Source organism: Lemur catta, chromosome 5, assembly GCF_020740605.2.
Source record: "Lemur catta isolate mLemCat1 chromosome 5, mLemCat1.pri, whole genome shotgun sequence".
NCBI lineage: Eukaryota > Metazoa > Chordata > Mammalia > Primates > Lemuridae > Lemur > Lemur catta.
Genome location: NC_059132.1, coordinates 35,493,623 through 35,505,629, shown reverse-complemented (window position 1 = coordinate 35,505,629; position 12,007 = coordinate 35,493,623). Strand labels below are relative to the sequence as shown.

Here is a 12,007-nt window from a genome sequence, read left to right as displayed (position 1 = left end):
TGGGGCTCCCGGCGGCCAAGCCGCCCTGGCGGGGCAGTTGTCCACCCACCTGCCTAGCCCAGAGGGGCCGACGCCAGGGAAGACCCCGGGGGAGCAGGCAGGGAGGGGTCGAGGCGACAAACACCAGCCTCTTTTGCCAGATAAATTACGTTTGGCGGAATCCCGGTTGGGCCTGTGTGAGGGAAAACTCACTGTGGAGCCACATGGTGCTTGGGGTGGGGGCAGCTGGCTCTGAAAAGCAGGTGGAGAAAGACTGACAGGGCCGCCCAGAGCCGTTGCCCAGGCGACGGGGACACATTGATAAAATCTAAAATGGAACCGCGATGACAGCCGCTCATTGGCTGCCAGGAGGGGACTCCTGTCGCTACCCAGGGAGGTAGGAGGGTGGCAGGGAACGGCTGGGTTGAGGGGCCGTGGCCAGCCAGGGGCATTGTTGGGCAGGGGGACCCAAGGCCGAATGGGTGGCTCAGAGGCCCATGGAACCTGGCAGTCACAGACAACAGGGGCAGAATCGCTGGTCCAGCCTTGACTGTCCTCCCTCCTCCTGGCTGGTCCCGGCTTCTGCCATTCCCCACACGCCAGCCGCAGGGACACAACCAGGTCACTCTTCCACCCCACACCCCGAGCGCAGCACCCTGGCTGCTCCCAGGATAAAGGCCAAACTCCTGGCCACAGAATGACCGGGCCTGGAGCCTCTGCTGACCGCCTGGCACTTTGAGGCTCCTGACACCCAAACACACCGGCCACCTCCATGCCCTCAAGCCCAGCATGCCCTTCCAGGGCTTCCGTGCAGTTCCCTCCACCAGGAGTACCCTCCCGGCCCCTCTCCACAGCCAGCCAGGTCCTGCCCCGACTCCTCCTCAGCCCTGAGCCCAAGCAGCCCCTGCCACTCGCCACCCTGTGGGATTTCCACGGGACCATCCGCCCTCTGAAATGATCCTGTTTATGTATCTGTTTACTTGTGACTTTCTCCTCCAGCATCTCCAGGGCAGGGACCACATCTCTTTCAAGGCCTGGCCCGCTGCACGGCTCAAGGATTGTTTCTTGAAGGAAGGAAGGAAGGAGCTTGGGTAGTAACAAGCATCTCAGAGCACACAGCACCCGCTTAGGTGCACCACACTCGTCCCCTCTGGCTACTTTAGGGCCCATCATCGTCCGCAGAGCAGTGGTCACATTCCATCCAGACAAGGAGGCCTCTCAACCCCTCTCCTCCCCTTCAGATGAAGAAGCTGAGGCTCAGAAAAGACCCCATCTCCAGGGGGTTGCACAGAGAGCCTGGAGCTGCCCCCAGGCGGGCTGATGTCCCGGGAACACCAGCCTCAGGTGGGAGCTGGGGCTGCAAAGGAGGCTGGGCCCTGCGTGCCCCAGCGAGGCTGCCTGGCTTCCAGGGGCCTGAGTCTGCTCCAAGCAAAGCCGAAGAACAAAGTCACCTGCCTCCGGCGGGCATTTTCTCAGCCTGTCATTAGCAAACAGGCGGCTTCTAGAGCCGTGGTTCCCAACCAGAGACAACCTGGTTGGCCCTGCCGCGGGGGTGTCCGGAGATACACCAAAGTCTGGAAAAACTTTTAGTTGTCACAGCTGGGCAGGGGGTGCTGGCATCTAGTGGCATTTCAATGCCACTAGACATCCCATAAAGCACAGGACAGCCCCCACACCAGAATGATCCAGCTCAAAGGTCAGCAGTGCCAGGTTGAGAAACCCTGTCCATAAAGTAACTTCCTTGGAGCCACCCGCCCTGAGGGGCTAGGGTGGGACAGGCTTTCCGAATGGCTGTGCCAATGGGGAGCAGGGCCAGTGAAGGGGAGGGACACACCCGGCATCGCCGGGAGGGGCCCAGGCTGGACGCAGGACCCCCCCCCCCATAAGCTGGCTCGTACCTGGGGCGGGCGGGGTAGGAGGGGACGTGGCCTTCTGCTGAGGGTGAGGAGCCTGTTTGCCAAGGTAGCGCAGGCGGGCCAGCCGCCCGCAAGTGCTGCCCACCCCCTCCCTTGGGACAAGGACATTAGCTTCCCTCTCACGCCTGTGGCAGAGGAAGCCGGCTGCGCCTTTGAAAGGCGGCAATTACTGGCTGGGACCTTTGTTTCTGAATTCCCAGGCTGTGCACGGCCTCCAGAGCGGCGGGGCCAGGCCAGGCTGGCTGCACGGCACCTCCTCCACCGGCCCGAGGGCAGGGTTTCTCAGAGGCTCGCGCCTGGCAGCAAAGCTGGCGCCTCCAACTGCACGAAAAGGGCATGAGGCCTGGTCGTGGTGAGAGCCCTGTATCCCAGTCCTGGGTCTGGCACCAACGCTCCTTCTGGTCTCTGGATCTCAGTTTTCCTCATCTGTGAAATGGGAACATGACCTTGGCCAAGGCTGCTGTGAGGGCTGGGAGTCAGGATGCACGTGATGGCAAGGTCACAGGAATGGGGCAGGTCCCATTCAGCACCTGCCTCTGTGCTGTTCCTCAGAGGTCCAAGCATCTCCACCGCAGGGCCTTTGCACCGCTGCTCCCACCAGGGATGCTGGGACACGCTTCGCCTCCTTCCTTTCCCGTCTCAGGTGAAACGGTGCCTCCTCAGAGAGGGCTTCCCTGCCACCCTCCCATCACTCTCTCATCCCTTTACCCAGATTTAGTTTTCTGCATAGTCTTATCACCATCGGACACATATTAAAAACCAATCTCTTTGTCCCTTTGCTGCCTGTCCCCCTGCCTGACACAGAAGCTCCGCGAAGCCAACAGGACTATTTGCTGAGGCTTCCCGAGGGCCCGACAGCTGCAGGTGCTCAGGAAACAACGGCTGGACGGAGGAGGGTCCTGCTGCCTCTGCTCTGACCCCCAGCTCTGTCCACCCAGAGAGGGCAGCGCTGGGTCTTTGGTTTTGCCCCCAGGCGTGGCCACTGCCCTGCCCAGTCTGATGGAGAAGTGTGCGGTCAAGCCTGAGCAGGCAGGGGACTCACACAGGACCTGCCCAGCCCCTGCACCCTGGAACAAAGAGCCCCATCTACCCTCCCTTCCTTCCAGAGCGTTCCTGGCCTGGCCCTGAGCAAGGTCCCGACTGGCTGGCCAGCAGGGTGACATGCAGTGGAGTCACACTGCCATCAGCAACGCGGGTGGGTTTTCGAGAAGCCAACGGCTCAGCTGCCTACTGGAGTTTCCTCAACCTTCCTCTCTGGGGCTAAGCCCACCCTGACACGGACGCCCACAGACTGGCTGGCACCCCAAGCCAGCTGGGCAGGGTCGCGTGTGTGTGTGTATGAGTGTGTGTGCAGTCACATATGTGCCAAATGGGGTGTGGCCATGGGTGTGTCCAAGTGCAGGTGTACATGAGTCTGTGCAGGTGTACATGAGTCTGTGCACAAGAGTGAAGGCTCAAGGGTCTGACTGCAGGAAGGACTGAGTGTGGAATGTCCTGGAGTCTGTGTGTGCGTGTGTATGAGCGTGGGAGACTGGGAGCCATGGGTATGAGGGTTGGCAGTGTGCTATGGGTTTGGGCAGCGCTCGCCCCCGGACACCCGAATGTTCAAATCCTGGCTCTGCCTCCCGGCTTCCAATCCTGAGCAAGTGACTTCTGCAAAGTGGGCTGACAACAGGCCTGCTCGCTGGGCAGTCACGAGGACTGTCAGCTTTCACTCCACAAAGTAAACACCGCTGATTATCAGTGGGTGTGACTGTGGGCATGCACGGATGGGACTACCTGATTGTGTGGCACGCACGCACGCACACACAGGTGCACAACCTGGCTCTCTGTCCGCCAGGAGCGCACCTCAGGGTGCTGCCAACTCAGCCGGTCGCTACACCCGTCTCGTTGCTTTGCAGCATCTATTGCGACCCGGCACATGGGGCCCAGCCCCTGTTTGGTGTCTCCAGTGACGGGGTTCACCACCCCGAGGGTCTCCTTTTGGGCTTGTTCAGAAGCCCCCCTCACAGAAGCCGAGCTCCTTAACAGGACGCAGCTCTTGCCGACCCTGCACCTCCCTTGCCTCCCTGCCGCCACGCGCTGGCGCACCCACCCGCAGGGTCCTCACACAGATCGTTTCCTGGAGGTCGCTCCTCTCTCTGCCTCCAGACAGCGGCAGGTCAACATCTAGCCACCTCTGCAACACAGCGCAGACAGCCCCCTCCCAGGGCCATACCCGTGCGGCAAACGAGGCCCTCCAAGCCACCCCATCCCCAGAATGAGCCGCCTGTGACTTGTCTTTCTTGCCCAGGAGACTGGGAGCCAAGCTCTGTGACTTCCAATCCAGGGAAGTTTCCTCTACAGCAGTCGCCAACGCTTTTTTTATGGAAACAGAGTATGTTCTTTTTGGAAGACATCTGATGGAAACATCAAGATACAAAGCACAGGGGGCAGAGACCCTCAGACACTCCAGCCTCCACCAAGTGTAGGCTGCAAGCCAACAGAAACCATCAGGCTGCTCCCCTGGGTGGCAGCCGTGGTCGTCATGGGAACTGCCGGTGGACGCTGGTCCTCAGGGACCCACTAGCCTTGGCTCTCAGAGGGACTGTCGGCTGCAGCCTGATCCTCAAGGGCCTTCAGCTGGGCCCTGGTCTTTGGGGGATCTTCAGCTGCAGCCCTGGTCTTTGTGGGGACCACTCCACGCTGCAGCTGTTCTCAGGGGACATGTCAGCAGTACTTCTGGTCCTTGGGGGAATTTTCCAGGGCTACATGGGGGGCTAATCTCCCTGATGGTCTCTTGGGGGCCGCCCTGGGTGCAGAGGTTGGCGTGGGCCCGAGGGCTCTGGAGGCAGGCTGGAGAGGAGGGCAAGACAGTACCTGTAGCGGTCGGTGGAGAGGCTGCTTCCGGTCTCCAGGGAGCTCCTGAGGGAGCGAAAGTGAGACAGGGTTACCGATGGCCCCACACACAACAGACCCCGTGGGGCCACGCTTGCTCAAACTCCGCCCGGTGGCCCCAGGACAGGCCCGGGAAACGCCTGCCCCCACATGCAAGAAACCATGTGCTTTCTTTCCCTCTGACGGGTCAGCAGAGCAACGGCCTGTTTCTACCCTCCCACCACGACAGGGGGCTCAGCCACAAAGGGCCCTGGGCACCATTAGGTCCAACTTCTCCCTGTTCAGATGGGGAAACTGAGGCTAGAGGAGAGGAAGCCCAGTGGGCTGGGCCAGGATTTAACCACCATGCCCTTTTCCCAGTGAGGCCCACATCAGGAGTCCTCCCAGAACCACGGCGTGGGCGCCGGCGCTCCATGCCGGACACGAAGCCCTGGTCCCCTGCCCGCACACGGCGCTGCACGTGGGCCCCAGGAGCCTGGCTCCGGCCTGCTTCCTCGGACCAAGTTCCGTCTGTGCCAATGGGGCGTGGGCTCTGGGAGCCACCCAAACCCAGATCAAACCCTGGCTCCAACACTGACTAGCCATGGTATTTAATGCAGGTCCCTTCACCTCTCTGTGCCTCAGTTTCCTCATTTGTTAAACAGGAGTATTAACAGCAACAGTCTATCTCTCACAGGGCAACACATGCATCTGAAAGGACTGTCAGGAAATGTGAGGCTCTGCTCCGCCTGGGGCGCACCCCACCTCCTAAGTATGTGGGGGTGGGCAGCGCCTTCCACCAAGCAGGGAGCCCCTCTGCCACGTGCCTCTCCCTGCCCGCCTGGGGAGCACCTGCTGCCATGCCAGACGCAGCCCTGCAGACCTCTCCTCCAAGGCCACCCGGCCCCCTCCTCCAGGCCACGCCGCCTTCCCACATGGGACACCCACCCCACACGGCTCTCCCCGTCCCAAGGCCTCAGAAGTTCAGGGCTCCTGCTTCGTGTGGGCCTATGCTTGGCCACTGTGGGTTTTGAAATTCTGAGCCAATGCCAGGTGGCCACCATGGGCAGCCCAAGCTTCAGCCTCAGTTTCCCTGCTTGCCCTCTTACTAGAGCCCAGATGGAAACCCCTCCACTGCTGGAGGCTGACCCTCCTTCCCATGTCCCCACGCTGACCTGTGATTCAGCCACTTCCTGTCTTGCTTCAAGCATCACTGTTGCTGGATCCCACATTCTGCCGAATAGAATCCCCAGCACCAGGCCCTGCTCCAGACGCCACCCCTTGGGGTTCATGTCACAGCCCAGCACCCCCGCCTGCTCCAGCCCTAGCTAAAGAGGCCACAGATGGCTCCCTCGGCCCTGGAGCCGGAGCCTACCCAGGGCCACACACCATTGGCGCAGCAGCTCTGCTTGTGTGCCAGCAACGCCTTGCCAAAGCCCGAGGAGAGACGAAGACGTGCAGGCAGTCTCAGCACAGCCTCAGCTCTCTTCCTGGGCTGGCACAGTCCCGGACCCGCCCTGGGGCAGACAATAGGATTTTAAGGAGGCAGAGTGGGCAGCGCTGGCAAGCAGGCCTTCCCTTCCCCCGCCCCCGCTGTGCCAGGACCAGGCTGGGCATAGTGAGGAATGCTGGCCTTCAGAAGCCCTGGGTCTGGACAAGAGGACCTGTCCCCAGGCCCCCAGCCTGGCTGCTCAGCTGCAGATGTGCCCCACATGGCAATACTAGCAAGATGCAGCAGCGATGCAACAAAACAGGGCTGGGTTCCCCCCTGGTCCCAGGCCTGGAGCTGCCTTGCACCAGCAATGGATTTAGCTCCCAGCTCTGGTGCTGCTGACCACAGCGTGGACAGCTATCTCCTTAGCTCCTGCAGGGAGCTCACCTGCTGATGGCTGCTTTTTCCAAACATTTTCTCATCTAATCTCATGAGGCATATGGAATCATGCCCCTCTTTGCAGATGCTGAAGGTGTGGCTGAGTATACTTAGAATACCATTCCATTCCCTGCCTCTTCATCCAGCAGCAAACTCCTATTCACTCTTCAAAACCCTGCTAAAATGTCAACTCCTTTGTGCAGCCGTCTCTGACTGCCTACCCTGCTCTGCCCCCTGCAGACTCCTTTCTTCTTATTTCCCTGTTCCTTTCCACTCTTCCTCCTTCCCTTCCTCTCTTCTTCTTTCTCCCACTTCCCTAATAACTGTGAACATTTTTTTGAGCCGTTCCTAAGTGGTAGGCAATAGTGTTAACACTTTACACTTATTAACTCAGTCCTCACCCCAGCCCCATGAGGGAGGTACAGTGACACCTTACCATATTGTGATACACGGGCCCACAGAACTGAACTGTGTGCAGTCGTTGCCACCCAGACAGCACGGTCACCAAAGTCTACCCGCGAAGCTCGAGAACTGTCTGCTGGATGCAGCGTGCACTCCGGGACCCAGAGGCCCACTGAGCCTGCTGAGGACCCAGCTCTGGACACCTCAGCAGGTGGTGGCCCCTGCCTGGGCTCTTCACTTCTCCCCACCCATGTCCCTGCCCACCCCGGAGACTCCTCCATGGCCTGAACCGCTTGGCAGTCCCTGCTGCCCTCTCAGCGGCCCCCCAGAGGGCCCAGTAGAACGGGCTCTGCATGGAGACCCTCCTCCTCCAACCACCCTGCTGGGTCCAAGCTGTCTGCAGCTTTGTTCCGCCGGGACTGTGGCCTCGGTCTCCCTGCCACCTTCTTCATGGCTTGGCCCAGCAGAGACCGGGACAGGCCCAGGCCAGAGTGGGAAAGGCCCTGAGTGAGGGTGCATGGGGTCCTCGGAGAGGCCCCCATCCTGGCATACCAACCAATCCCAACTGGTGTGAGCCCTGAGCTGACAACAGAACCTTTGCACCTCGGTCTTCAAATCTGGAACATGGGACGGCAATAGCAGTGCCTGTCTCCCAAGGATGCTGAGGAGAAAGGAGATACTGCCCACAAAACTGCACAAAAAAAGTGCTTTGCAAACCAGAAAGTGCCATCGTACACACATTTGAGTTACTCACGTAGCTACTGTCATACATGTAACATCGTATGTTGAGACCTTACAGCTTACAGGTTAACATGTGAGTTCCAGAGCCAAGAAGGCCAGAGTGCAAAGCCCAGCTGTGCCATGTACTAGCTGTGTGACCTAGGGCAAGTTAATTAACTTCTCTGTGCTTCATTTTAGTTTTAATTTTTTTTACCTAAAGTGTTTTGGGAAGATTAAACAGGTTTAATAGGACTAATAGGGTTAAAGAGGGTTAATAGGACTTAGTGCCAGGAACAGACTCAGCATTTTCTAAATGCCAGCTGTGACTAGCACAACAGTCAATACATCTTACATTGTGTTATATCACATATGAAATATATTAATGTATGATACCAACGGTATACAAATAACATATAAATGTTACACTAACATATACGTATGTAACACGTTCTATTAATTCTATGTTAATAGATATTTATCTCATATATATGACGCTTATTTTTCATAATGGGGAAACAGCCTCGGAGAGGCACAGCCACTGGCTCAGCGGCACGCAGCCGCGCTAAAGGCTCTGTCCACCCTGCTGGGGCTGATTCACCTCTCCTGCCCCAGGTGCCCCAGGATCTTTGGGGACCTTGGTCCAGGCTCATGGACACACAGCCCCCGGTCACCCAGGCAGGATGCCAGCCCCTCCTCTATCCTTCCCCCGGCCCACTCTGGCCGTCCTGTCCCAGCCCTACTTCAGCAGCCTCCTGGGGCAGCTTCTTGCTTGTTCTTTTCGGAACGACCCGGCTGTCCGGGGCCTGCTTCCTGGCACAGCTCCTGAACAGCATCCAGCCACTGCCACGAAGCTCGCGCACAGGGGGCTGCCTGCTCCACGCTCTGTGCGCATGAAGTCGGGAGAGGGTCCCGGGGCTGGGGTGTGACTGGCAGTGGCACGGCAGGTGTCCTGCGGGGGCTGGGCAGTCTGCCCTGCAGTCTGGGTGCATTCAGTTTCTGGCAATTCTACAAGCCATACACTGATGAAGTACCCACTTTTCTGTGTGTACACGTACACAGTATTCCAATAAAAATTTACATGAAGATAAAAACTAAACAGCCTGGTTCACATCCAGGCTTCAGCCCCAGCCTGAAGTGGCAGAAAAACCCAGGCCTCGGGCTCAGATGGGGCTTCTGCTCACCCCTCCACTCCCCTGTGGCCTGGGGAAAACCCCTTCCCCTCTCTGGCCTCAATTTCCCTCCGCTGAATGAGGGGGTGGTCAGTGTCCCTGTCGCTGGCCGTACGGTAGACACCCTGGGCTGCCTTTAAGAAGTGCTGGTGTCTGGGCCCTAACCCAGACCGATTAAGTCAGCAGCTAAATTCCCACACCTGAGCTTTAAAAAAATAAAAGTTTTATCTGAAATAACCGTAGATTCACAGGAAGTCCCAAACATTTTGCACAAGGAAGTCCCGTGCACCCATCCCGCAGCCTCCCCCTGTGGTGACGAGCTGCCCTGTTGGCACCGGGAAGCGGCACCGGCCGGCACGGAGCCTGTCAGATCCCACCAGTTACACAAGCCTGCATGTGTGTGCGTGTGCGTGCGTGTGCACATGTGTGCATGTGCGTGTGTGTGCATGCATGTGTGTGCATGTGTGTGCGTGTGTGTGCGTGCATGCATGTGTGCACGTGTGTGTGTGCACGAGCGTGCGTGCAAGTCTATCCCCTAGGTAGCTCTGCCTGACCTCTGCCATGATCACGCCACTCGGGCTGCCGTCTGTGGCCACCCTCTCTGCCCTGTGTCGGCCCTCACCCTTGGCAACCCCCACAGGCCCCGTCCCCCTGACGGTGTCATTTGCAGGATGCTACCAGTGCAGCCCCCGCGTGTGCGTGTTAAGACTGGTGTCCTCCACTCTGCTCCATGTTCTTCCGTGCGCTCGGTTGCGTGTCCACAGCCTGCGGCTCTCCGCTCTCAGGCGCGTGTGACCGTATGTATGACCACCCGCCTGCGGGGGCATCTGAGCAGTGTCCAGTTCGGGGGCTGTGATGACTGGGACCGCCAGGAGCATTCCTGGACAGGTTCTTGTGCGGGCGTAAGTCTTCACTTCTCTGGAATAAGTGCCCAGGAGAGGAACGGCCGCGTTGCACAGCCAGCGCGGGTCGCTTTCAGAAGGAACTGCCAGCTGATTCCCGGAGAGGCCGCGCCATTTCACACTCCCACCAGCAAGGCAGGAGCGACCCAGTTTCGCCGCATCCCTCCCAGCATTTCATGGGTCACTATTTTTTATTTCAGCCACGCAGAGAGGCGCGTGTGGAGTAACGCCTCTCTGTGGCTGTGATTCGGCGCGACGTCCGTCCGCACGCACCCTCCGTTTCAAAGCTCCCGGGTCTGATGTGACCAGTCAATGCCCAGGGCCTTCCAGGCTTTGAAAGTTCCTCCTGTGTTCAGAAGAGCATGCTCCCTGCTGTGGAGGCTGCGGAGCACCCTGCGTTTTCTGGAAGGCATCGCCAGAGGGGCCCCGGGGCGGGCAGCTGCCGCAGGTGGCTCTGAGCCGTCTCAGGCCAAGAGGTGACCCTGTTTGCTCCCGCGAAGGAGGCGCTGGAGGCCGTGCGGTGTGTGAGCCTGTGCCCGGCCGGGCGCCCGTGCGGGAGCTCGAGGCGAGGGGGCCTCCGACGGCTGCGGCCCCGGGAGGGATGTCTGGAATGTGCCAGTTTCCAAAGGGGTGGGGAGGCCGCAGACCTCTCTGTTCCTCTCCTGCTTATTAAATAAGCAACACAGTGTCGCTGCATCAACCTGAGCAGGTGACAGCTGAACACAACCTGGAGAATGAAATTACCTGGCACGCCGACCCCCGGGACCCGGTGCTGACCCCTGAGGTCCTTCCGGCCGGCCTCTGCCCCCACGTGTGCCTGCGCCGGGCACGGACGTGCTCTGTCACCCCGAACACGCCCTGTCCTGGGAAGCCCCCCAGCCCCCAGCACCGTCTCTCCACGTGCTTCGGGTCTGGACACGTCCGTCCCCTGGCCCCGCGGAGAGCACGGGGACCCGGCAGCCGCCTCGCCCACCCCGGGAAACACCGTCAATGGGCTTCTGTGCACAGCCACAGTCTCCCTCAGGGCCGATTCCCGGAACTGCAGGGCACAGGGCGGGATGTTGTCATGGCTCTGGGTACACACGGACGCCGGCCCGGAGGGCTGAGCCAACAGTTGGCTGAGTATGTGGCCATTCTTAGGGCTCCAGCAGTTTCTCTGTTCGGGGCAGAAACGAGGGCAAGGGAGGAAGTGGTCACTGCCCTACCCCGTACCCACTCTGTGTCTGGTTCATGTGGTAGCCGCTGGTGTCCCGTAACTGAGACGTGAGCCGGGTCCCAGCCGAGGAGGACAAGAGCATGAGGGGTCTGGCCCCTGTGCTCAGCGGTGAGGCGCGGTCAGCCCTCCTCTGCGGGGCTGCCGAGGCAGAGGCACGGGGAAGGGAGGAGGGGGCCCAGGGCCTGAACCCGGGAAAGCCCCTCGCCCACGCCACGCTGCCCTAGCATCTCGCTCTGTCATCCCCGAGGGGGGAGGCGTTTGCCAGTGTCACACCGAGGGCCCCCAGGCCCCCAGAGCAGGGCACTCAGGCTTCCACCTGGCACTGGGTCAGAGAGACCCGCTGGGGTTCCCAGTGCAGGTCTCACAAGCAATGTGACCCTGCCTGAGCCTCAGTTTCCTCATCTGTAAAATGGGGGGTGATCAGAGGTTATAGGGAGGCTCGGACGGACTGGAGGCGCCTCCCAAACCACAGACATGAGGTGCTGCTGCGCTGACTCACGCCACCTGTCCTGCCCAGGCCTCCCAGGCCACAGCGGGCCCTGTCCGCCTACCGCCAGCCTTCCTGTCCTGGCTCTGGGCCACAGACAGCCCTGTCTGCCGGCCTGGGGCCCCACCACCGGGCACAGTGAGGCTCTTGTCCCGGGCTGGCCTCCATGCCCCTCCAGCCTGCCAAGCTGCCCTGCCCAGGAGCTCAGCTCGATCCTGGAAAACTCCCCACTGCAGGGGGAGTGGAGGGGTCTCCGTGAGGCTTCCCTGGACGGAGAGCCCAGCAAGGCAGAGGCCCAGGGGTGAGGCCCGGGGGGCAAAGAGTCTCCCCGTCAATGGCACGAGGAGGTTGTCTAGAGACGGCGGTTTCAGCTTTGGCAGAGGGGGTCTCAGACCACTTTGGAACAATGATTCATCCATCCAACCTAATAGCCCCGGGGCCCCCGCTGCGTGGCAGCCTCTGCGAGCCAAGCTTCGCACTGATCATTTCA

General features: G+C 60.2%; 1 protein-coding gene across 4 annotated transcripts in view; it reads right to left on the bottom strand.

Annotated features, from left to right (window-relative positions):
* The window catches only part of IQSEC1 (IQ motif and Sec7 domain ArfGEF 1), a 169,332-nt gene that overhangs the window by 140,908 nt on the left and 16,417 nt on the right, over nt 1-12,007 (bottom strand). For 3 of the 4 annotated variants that reach the window (XM_045551502.1, XM_045551500.1, XM_045551507.1), the window contains exon 2: nt 4,755-4,799. The exons of the other annotated variant lie outside the window; for it this stretch is intronic. In XM_045551502.1, coding sequence (XP_045407458.1) covers nt 4,755-4,799 — 45 coding nt within the window. The remainder of the gene's footprint in view (nt 1-4,754; nt 4,800-12,007) is intronic. 4 annotated transcript variants of the gene reach the window in all.